The sequence below is a fragment of the Pithys albifrons genome, chromosome 19 (genome assembly GCF_047495875.1).
Source record: "Pithys albifrons albifrons isolate INPA30051 chromosome 19, PitAlb_v1, whole genome shotgun sequence".
NCBI classification, from domain to species: domain Eukaryota; kingdom Metazoa; phylum Chordata; class Aves; order Passeriformes; family Thamnophilidae; genus Pithys; species Pithys albifrons.
The window spans coordinates 919,777-930,171 of record NC_092476.1 but is presented as its reverse complement, the minus strand read 5'-3'; the positions used below and the strand labels follow the sequence as shown (position 1 = coordinate 930,171).

At 50.3% G+C, this 10,395-nt stretch overlaps 1 protein-coding gene across 9 annotated transcripts in view; it reads left to right on the top strand.

Annotated features, from left to right (window-relative positions):
- The first annotated feature begins 2,313 nt into the window (after nt 1-2,313).
- BPTF (bromodomain PHD finger transcription factor) overlaps nt 2,314-10,395 on the top strand; it is a 51,962-nt gene continuing 43,880 nt past the window's right edge. For all 9 annotated transcript variants that reach the window (XM_071573703.1, XM_071573699.1, XM_071573705.1 and 6 more), the window contains exon 1: nt 2,314-3,120. In XM_071573703.1, coding sequence (XP_071429804.1) covers nt 2,511-3,120 — 610 coding nt within the window. In that variant the 5' untranslated portion in view covers nt 2,314-2,510. The remainder of the gene's footprint in view (nt 3,121-10,395) is intronic.

Genomic DNA, 10,395 nt, shown 5'->3' with positions numbered 1-10,395 from the left:
CACTTAAAACTGACTTGCTGGAAGCTGCTGCTGGGTCTGGATATTCATAGAAATGGAAGCTAATCTGGGATAGGGGAAATGGGACAGATGAGGGTAAACCTGGATTTCCTGGAGTTTAGTGTAAAATGGCTGCTTGGGGGAAAGTACATGTTCAGAACAGCAAATACAATGTTAACTTATTTCTACTAATGATGTGATGGAATAGTAGTATGATTTAGCATATCAGTATATTGATACACCTTGAGTTTTGTTATCCTAAATAAAATGGCAATTGGAAATACATTGAATTTCCCCAGCAAAAGTCATGCAAGCCCTTTGTTCCTGGGACTGACTTTCAGTCTGCAGCTGAGCTCTGGTGTGACATTACACAGCAACACCTTAAAAATGTACATGGAACTGATTTGAGAGCTGCACTCTTAAATTCAGTTCCTAATCCAAGTTATGAACTAATGGGAGGGAAGGACTGGACAAAAGCACCTCAATAATTTAAGCAAGAGCATGTGCTCCCTTGTTGTGAATGCCATCCAGCTGCAGGTTCCTTCCCTTATCCTTGGAGAAAGGAGCCCATCCAGACAACAGCTCGGAACAACCAGGCTGTTCACCTTCTCCAAAGTGCCTTGAAAAGGAGGTTTTTCTCCACCTGTCCTGGGTGTGGAGGCAGGGTAGGGCCTCCAACAGGAATTCCTCTTCCTGCTGTGTGCAATTCCCTTATAAACGTGCCCATCAAACTGTACCAGCAGGCTCCAAAAAGGAACTTCGTGTTCCTGATCAATGTGGTGTATCCTGAGGGAACATGAGTAGGGGACGGGCTGGGTTGGTACCTCTGTGCTGAGCTGTGTGGTGGAAAGGACTATTTTGTGGTGCTGGCCCTGAAAGCTAAAGGACCTCTCTGTGCATCCATAAAATTACTTGTGTCCTGTTCAGGAAGCACTTCTGCATCTCCAACTGCTAAATAAGATGGGATTAAGAGACCAGGTATTCTGATTCACAGCTCAAATGTTTCTTACCAGCTTTGATCTACTCCAGGTACAGAAAATGCCCAGCAGTTTGGAGATGGTGATGCTCTCCCAGTGCTGTGTGATCAGTGCAGTGGGTACCTTGGCAGGATCCCCAGTGCACAGAGGGACACAGAACGTGTACTGTGTGTTCATGTATTTAAAGAGTTACCACAACCCTGTGCAATCTTGTAAGAGGTTGCAAAAATCAGCCTGACACAAACAATCTAAAGGCAACTTTGGAAGGCTCAGAATTCAGATTGAGTCTAAAGGTGTAAATGGGGTTGGGCAGTGTTGGCTGTTGCTGTGCATTGTCCTGTATTCAGACCAAGGGTCAGGCTGTGCAGCTGCAGCCCGGCATGTGGAAGGGATGCAGGTGCAAAGCTGGGTCTGGGAGTGCAGGCTGGGCTCGGTCCTGCTGCCAGCGCTGCCAACCTGCAGCTCTGGGGGCCGAGGAGGTGCTTGGCCTGAGCAACAAGTTAACGAACAAAATTACTTCAGTGCGTCCCAGTATCTCCCGGTGTATCCCCATATCCTGATATGTCCTGATATATCCCAGTGTGTCCTGGTGTATCCCAATATATTCTGGTGTGTCCCAATATATCCCAGTGTGTCCCTATATCCCTGTATGCTGATATGTTCCGGTGTATCCCTATATCCTGGTATCCGATATATCCTGGTATGTCCCAGTGTGTCCTGGTATATCCCAATATACCCCGGTGTGTCCTGGTGCATCCCTTATCCCGGTGTATCGCACTATCCTGGCATATCCTGCTATATCCCAGTGTGTCCCGGTGTATCCCACCACCCCAGTGTATCCCACCACCCCGGTGTATCCGTATATCCCGGTGTATCCCGCTATCCCGATGTATCCTGCTATCCCGGTGTATCCCACCACCCCGGTGTATCCGTATATCCCGGTGTATCCCGCTATCCCGGTGTATCCCGCCATCCCAGTGTATCCCACTATCCCGATATATCCCGATGTATCCCGGTGTATCCGTATATCCCCATGTATCCCACCATCCCGGTGTATCTCACTATCCCGATATATCCCGGTGTATCCGTATATCCCCATGTATCCCGCCATCCCAGTGTATCCCACTATCCCGATATATCCCGATGTGTCCCGGTGTATCCCACCATCCCGCTGTATCTCACTATCCCGATATATCCCGACACACCCGGCGCACGGCGCTGCGCGCCCCCTGCCGGCGCTGTGTGGCGGTGCCGGGCGCCCCCTGCCGGCGCTGTGTGGCGGTCACGTGTCCGCGCTCGGGGCCTGGTGCCGCTTCCCCTGCGAGCGCGAGCGGCGAGCGCGGGCGGGGAACAAGATGGCGGCGGGCGGCGACACGGAGCGGGGCGCGGGCCCCGAGCGCTGAGCGGGCCCCGCCGCCCCGGCCCGGCCCGGCCCGGCCCCGCCGCGCTCCCCCCGCCGCGCCTGCAGCGCCCCTCGAGCCGCCCCCGCGCCCCCGCCCCGCTCGCTCCCCCCCCACCCCCGGCCAGCGCCCAGCGATGCGGGGCCGGCGCGGGAGGCCGGCCAAGCAGCAGCAGCCGGCGGCGGCAGCCCCGGCCAGCACCGCGGCCCCGGCGGGGCCCATCGGCGGGCTGCGCTCCCGGCAGCGCGGAACCAGCCGCGGCAGGTGGGCGGCCGCGGCCCAGCCCGAGGCCCCGGCGGGGCCCAAGCAGCAGCACAAGGCGGCCGGCGCTGCCCAGGCCTCGCCGCCCGCCGCCGCCTCGCCCAGGGGCGCCGGCAGGAGGAAGGCGGGCGGCGGCACCCCCGGCAAGGGCAGGGGCAGGGCCGGCTCCGCGCAGCCGGGGGCAGCGGCGGGAGGCGGCGGCGGCCACGGCAGGGCGGCCTCGGCCAGGAGGAGCATCAGCAAAGTGGTGTACGACGATCATGAGAGCGAGGAGGAGGAGGACGAGAGCATGGTGTCCGAGGAGGAGGAGGAGGAGGCAGACCCCGAGGATAACCAGGACTCCGAGGAGGAAGACGAGGAGGAGATAATGGAGGAGGACGACGACGACGACTCCGACTACCCCGAGGAGATGGAGGATGAGGACGACGCCAGTTATTGCACTGAGAGCAGCTTCAGGAGCCACAGCACCTACAGCAGCACCCCAGGTAGGAGCCCGGGGGCGAACACACGCGAGCTAGAAATCCCTCACAGGGGTGCGGGGGTCCCTCACAGGGGTGCGGGGGTCCCTCACAGGGGTGCGGGGGTCCCTCACAGGGTCCAGGGATCCCTCACCCGGGTCCAGGAGCCCCTTACCCGGGTCCAGGAGCCCCTTACCCGGGTCCAGGAGCCCCTTACCCGGGTCCAGGGATCCCTCACCCGGGTCCAGGGATCCCTCACCCGGGTCCAGGGATCCCTCACCCGGGTCCAGGGATCCCTCACAGGGTCCAGGGGTCCCTCACGCGGTTTCAGGAGCCCCTTACCCGGGTCCAGGGATCCCTCACGCGGGTCCAGGAGTCCCCCACACGGGTCCAACAGGTGCCCCGCACGCTCCCTCTGGGCATGGGAAGCTCCGCACGCACTGGCAGGGCCAGGAGGGACGCAGATCCCCCCTGGCAGCCCCAGGGATGCAGGAACACCTGAGGATGCTCCGCACACACGCACCGGGCGGAGGGAGGAGGGCGGGCGGGCCCCGCTGGCTGGAAGGAGGGGATGCTGTGCCCGAAGGTCCCGGTGCCCGCAGGAGGGACCCACCGGAACGAGCAGTGTCCCGAGTTTGAATGTAAAAGCAAGGGAAGCGCCAGGCATGCCCTGCAAAGAGCTGCTTGCAGCGAAACACAGGAAAAGGTGGCTTGTGCTTGCAAATGCTGTTGAAAGGAAAGGAAGCGCAGGCGACTCGAAGTGGCCTGAAAAAAGCAAAAAGCCCCAGGAGCACTGAGGATTTTCAGGCGCTGGAAATGAGAGCGATAAGTGGACCCAGTTGAGTGGCTTTAAGACAAAAGTAGCTTTCCAAGGAGGGAAATGAGGTGCATTGTTCAAAATGGAGATTGCATTGTTATAGTTTGGGGAAAAGTGCACAGGGCCTCATTGCGAGGGTGTTTACACCCAGTTTTAGTTAAGCACGAAGATTAAAAGGTGGAGGTTGAGTCAAAAGTCTTGGGTTTCAATGCTGCGTTTGTCTCAAGGTGTAGCAACCTTTAAAACTCGGGGTTAAAACTCGTGAAACATCATTGTAGTTATTTTTTTAAATTCTAGTGGCAAATTTGGGCACAGTTTTTTTAAGGCCTGCACTGCTGTTTGTCCTTAATTGGTTCATTAAACATGTGGGTTTCAAGCTCCAAAAATTCCTTTATTTAAACTTAAGCACTTTGGATTTTTTGAACTCGTTCCAGAATGGAGTTCAAGCTCAGCATTTATTTTTTCTACATTTTTTAAGCCTCTGAAGCAGGAGAGTAGTTAAGCAGCCGTGGTGGGCTCCGGGACAGCCGGCAAGAGTTGGGCCACTTTGCAGGGGGGAGGAACAGGTTGTTCTGTAAATGCGCTGCATCTTAATTGAAAAAAGGAATGTAGTTTCGAGTAGCTGGATGATGACTTGTTGAAAGGGGGAAGTACTCGCTGCTAAACCTGTAAATTTGTTATTATTTTGGTGAGTTAATGGTATTGGCTCATTCTATGACTTCATAATAGTCCTTTCAAAAGCTCTGTGTGTTTTGTCTATATATTTTTTAAACTTATATCCGTGTGCTCAAGAACGTAAATGGATCAAAATAAGTCCATGCATTATAATTTAGAGATTATTTTTAAGCTGTCAGTTTACCTGTTGCAGGGATGTCCTGCCATCAAATTGAACTTTTTTGAGTAGTTATTACTTTAAAGATTGAGATCTGTCTTCACAGAAGAGAAAAGCTCCAAAGCACTCCCTGACTTTTAACTCTTCATTTTCTGCTTAGTTGTGATAACTTTATTTTAATTGATTTTTTTTAGAGTGCTCATGTCAGGGAAATAATCTTGCTATGATTTTAAGTGGCTGGATCAGGAGAATGTTTTCTACCTGAGCATCCAGGTTTGAAATCCAGGCTGTGCAGAGAATGGGTGGATGCAATTTCTGAAATGTGCTCAGTGTTTTGGCAGGTCCCAGGGTAGCTCTCTGTGCATTGTTGTACAAGCATGGACAGGTTTTAGGTGTATCAGAAACCATTTGGATCATTATGTGTTTATTTCTCACCTGCTCAGGAGGCCTTGAGTTCACTTCTTTAAGGGAAGGGTAAGTGTGGGCATTTTCACCCTTAGCTGCTGCTTCTTTGTGCCGAGTTTGTGAGAGCTGAAACGTCTCTGTTGTTATTTGGCGATTTGCTGGTGGCTCTCACTAGTTCAGTATCTGCCCAAAGGTCTCTCTCCCTCCTTCCCTCTCTCCCAGTTGTTGCCCTTTTGCAAAGAAAGTTCAAACTTTCCCCCGGCTCAGCTCAGTCCGTGTCCCCTCCTGGACAGACACCTGTGCTGGGGTGGCACTGCTGGTGGTGCCAGCCCTGGCACGCTGCAGGGAGAGGGGCTGGGCATGAGAACAGCAGGAACGGGCGAGGGGAGGGTTCATCCACCATCACTCTGTGTGTGACAGTGGCCAGAGCAGAGTTCAAAGCAGCCAAAGCTGCAGGGCTGGGCTGAGTTTTGTTCCTGCAGAGCTGTTTGACTCGGGTGCCCCCTGAGCCAGGCTGGCCTTTGGCTCTGTTGAGATTCAGACTTTTGTCTGTCGTTTCTTTGCCTTCCAACCAGACAGGCTGTAATTCCCAGTGACTGACAGAGCTCCTTGGGAAGGGGCCTCTCCTCCCCTGCTTTAAACTGGCTCCTGGCAGAATCCTGCAGGGTTCACCAGGACAGGTGCTGACCAGTCCTTCTCCTCCCTCACCCCTCAGCCATGTGCAGCCTGAATTACAGCCACGTTGTACAATCTTGGAGGCTGAAGAGTTTATCTTTGGAGAGCAGGTTATTAAAAATCTTGCCCTCCCAGTCAAAGGCTCCTGCCAGCCAAGCTTTTACACCTAAATCACACCCCACTTAAAGGGGGGACACACTTGGTGCAGTTGTTTCAAACCTCCACTGAACAATGAACTAAAGGATCTCAGGGCAACATCTCAAGCCAAGAAAGGCTCAGTTTCTGTGCTTTGATGGGGAGTTGGGTTTATCTTGAACTTGGATATAGGGATACTTTTCTACTGTGTTGTTATTTTTATTATTGAAGTATTTAAAGAAGCAGAATCTTAGGAAATGTAAAATGCCTTTCATATATTGCTTATAATAGCACAGTAAAAGCTTGGGGGGTGAATTCACATGACACAATTTTTCTTCTGCTGGACAGACCTTGTGTGTGTGCACTGTCCCTTCTCTTGCCCTTTGCATCCCCAGCAGGTGGATGGACTCTTAGGACACTAAACATGTTTGCCATTCCCTGTTCACTGTAAATTCCTCTTTACCTTTGTCACCATTGCATTATAGTTGCCAAGTATTTTCCATATTCTGCAGAATTTTAAGGGAAGGGTTTCATCAAGGAGCCTGGAAGTCCTTTAGTTTTTGTTTCTTGATTTTTCCTCATCAAAAACTAGAACTAGCTTTAGGAAGAGCTCTACATCTGAGATCATCATCATCAACAAGCATGGAGCTGGGAGCCAAGCTCTTTATGCTACAACACATGAAATAGTGGTTTTGGATGGATTTTGCTGTCTGAGCACTTGCAGGGCTTGACCAGAGCTTCTGGTAACTGGTTACTTCACCAGTGAGCCTTTATCTTCAGAGTGAAAGAATCCAGCTGGAGTCCAGCATTTTGTGTGCCTGTAGTAATTTTTTATCCTAACACCTTTTCCTGCTCTTGAGGGATTGTTTAAGTGGAGACACTGAGATGGGCCAGTAAATGTGCAGCCTCTTGTCTGAGAGGAGATTTCCCAGCCTCCCAAACACCCCACTGGGGCCCCTCTTCTCCAAGTTCAACCTCTTATTGTGCCACTCAGTGACCTGCACCTTGATTTGTGCTCTGCAGGGAACAGTCTCTGCTTCATCCTGCCAGTCATGACAAATTTAGGAGAGAGTCCTAACAACAGAACCGTGGAGGGAGGGAGAAATCTGGGGCTGCTCCTGCTGTATTGACACGGAAATGGGCAGTTTATCTGCAGACAGAGTTTGTCACTCAGGTCATTCCAGCAGCTCTGCTGCAAGTGCCTCACCCTGACCAAATATCAGTGTTGTAAAAGGCAGGGAAATTTGATGGGCTGCAGGTGAGTTTATTGTACAGACTTTTCTGGGATCTGCAGTAAAATTCCATAATTGGTCATTGTTTGGCATAGAACTGGTGGAAGGTGAATAAATGTGGATTTTGGAAGATTTGGGCTGGCTCTCAGTTTTAATGTTGATTTAGATTCAGTTTAATCTGATGTTTGATGTTTTTTATTTTTCTTTGTTCCAGACAGGGTAAATAAGTTGGGTTGGGTGTGATTATTGCAGAGCTACAATCACTACAAGTAGTTACAAATACACCTTATTCTTTCAGAAAATGTTTCTGGAAGAGACTTGTGAATAGGGAGAGAGGGAGGGAGGGAGAGAGACCTTTAGGCAGATACTGGATCACCTTTATTATCATGTTGGCATTCTTAAAAGTGTTTTGGACAAGTCAAAGCCTTTCATTTTGGCCCATCCCAAGAAAAAGATTTAGATTTTTCTATTTCGGTGCTGCTTTTCATAATATATTCTTTTTTTATGTTAAACTCATTCCTTTTACTGCTTTTTCTTCCTTGGTGTGAGCTGAGCAAATGTTCTCCCAAGGGGCTGACTTTTAATTAAGGAACCAGCTTGGATATTGCTGTGGCCAACCTGCAGCTCTGCAGTTTCTGCATTCTGAGGTGACAGGAAAGGAAACCCCCACAAAGCTCCTCGTGTGCATTTCCCCCACTGCTCCCAGTTTCCTCAGGGATCTCCAACAAGAGCTTGTTGCCCAGTCCCATGTGAGGTGAGGCTGGTGCAAAGCAGTGCTGCAGGACAGCAAGGGGCAGCCCCAAGGAGGGGTTTCAGGGTGTCCAGGAGGAGGGAACCCATAGCAGAGGGTGTCAGCTCTGCCAGGAGCACTCTGCTTCCAGGGCATCATATGCAACTGCCAGCTGGTCTTTATGTTGAGAAGCTTTGGCAGTGACTCATGATCTGGAAAGCAAAACCAGCCCAGTTCTGCTTACTAAAGATGGGCCTCTCTGTAAGGCTTGATTTGTGGGACCTGAAACCAAAAATTCATAATCTCTTTTGGGGGGAAAGTCTTTCCACTTGCTGGGGTCAGTTCTGTGGAGTGTGACTGGAGAGGAGGGGCATGTTCTGTATTTCCCCCCCTCCTGTGGCAGGTTCCTGAAGTCTCTGAAAGTCCTTGGGGATGTTCTGTATTTCCCCCCTCCTGTGGCAGGTTCCTGAAGTCTCTGAAGCTCCTCCTTGGTCTTTTCTCTCCCCGGTGCTCTTACTGAGTTTATCCTCTCCATGGCAACAGCGAGCAGGAACCCTGAGCCTGACTCGGGCCCTGAGAAATTCTGAGGAAGGGAAAGTTTTTCGAGAACAGTTGTGAGCCTTCAGCTCAGGAAAGGCTGGGCCCAGTGGTTGTTCCTCAGGTGACAGCAGTGCAGCTGCCACCCCTCTGGCAGGGCCTGTCCTGGAGGGTCCCCCCCAGCAGAGCCTCCCTGGGCCGTGCTGGGCTGTCCCTCTGCAGGGCAGGGACGGGTGGCATCCCCGGGGCAGGGCAGGACTGGGCTGGGCATTTCTGCTGGGCTGCCTTTGGCTGGAATAACCACAGCTGAAGAGCATGGAAGTCACATTTAGTGCTGATCCAACCTCTCTGTGCTCTGGACACTGTCAGTGGTTCAGTCAGGACTCTGGTTTCAAACTCTCTGCATGATCCAGCACATGTTAAAGGTGGTTAAAGCAGTTCTGAGTTCTGTACTCTCCCATGGTAAAGAATGGGTGTGACTCCCTTTTCTTCTTTCAGTCTGTGAATGAGAGAACCTTTTTAGTCCTTTCAAACTCCCTTTAATTTCTAAGAGAACCTTTTTGGTCCTTTCAAACTCCCTTTAATTTCTAAGAGAACCTTTTTGGTCCTTTCAAACTCCCTTTAATTTCTAAGAGAACCTTTTTAGTCCTTTCAAACTCCCTTTAATTTCTAAGAGAACCTTTTTGGTCCATTCAAACTCCCTTTAATTTCTAAGAGAACCTTTTTGGTCCTTTCAAACTCCATTTCTAAATTTTGAAAAGATCAGCATTTGAAATAGGTTCAATAGATGGAAATATTAGAAAAATAAAGCCAGGTTTGGGGTTTTTTTAGGTAAATTCTGGTTCTGGGTATTCAAACTGTTGCTTCAGTAACTTTGTTTTATTTCAAATAGTGTGTTTGCTTAAATATGTGTAATATTAATTGTTTTAGTAGATTATGGTAAGTGTAGATTATAATTATCAATATCTATAATTAAATGTGCCATGGGAATAAAATTGTTTACTCTTTAATCTTAATTACAGGCAGCTCTCCAGCAAGAGAATTCAGACTAGGGGCAGGTTTCCTGGGCACTTGGGGAGGCAGCTGGTGAAGGAGTGGCAGTTAAAGGAAGTTTGTGTGGATGGAGCTGTGCTGCTGAGACCCTCGGGGTGATGTGGGTCCTGTCGGGGCTCAGTTGTGGCAGCAGGAGGTTGTTGGCACATCCCTTTGTCCTTCCAGACAGCTGTGCCACGAGTGGGTGTTTTCTTCCTTTGTGCTGCCTCAAACTTGGAGGTGAAATTCCACTCAGAGACTTAATGTGCAAAAACGCTCTTACAAGTATCCAATTTGCATGTCATAAAACTTGAGTGTTTGGGGAGACTTCGGGGGTGTAAATGGAGAGTGGATTTCTGTAACTGAGAGTGGATTGGTGTAGATTCAGTGCAGAGTCTGGGCAGGCAGGTGGTGGTGCTGGAAGCAGAATTAACCTGCTCGTGCTCTGGAATCCACTTGGGGTTTGGTTTAGGCAAAATAGTACAAACTGCAATTTCTGCTTGAAACAAACATTCCCTGTGGAAGCCAAAACCCTTGAAAAATGACAAGGGAAAAAAAAAGTTGTTGTCAAATCCTGGACTCTGTAAAATAATTTCAGGTAAAATAAAATGAAGAGACCCAAGATGTTGTTGGGCTGAGGGTTTTTTGTGTCTGCCAGTGAGTGTCAAATTCAAACATTGGACAATTTGCCTTGTGGGGAAAAAAGATTGTCCTTGAAAGTGAAGAACTTGAGAAGTTGGATCTGTTTATTGTAGGAAAACATTTTTCAAGGTTTGAGGGACTTTCTGTGTGTTTATGAGGCACCATTGGGTAAACATGGACTGTGATCCTCCAAAGCCATCCAGGAGGTGAAAGTGCTCCCAGCAGGGTGAGCTGGGTGGGGAGTGAGCAGGGCAGGTGACAATGG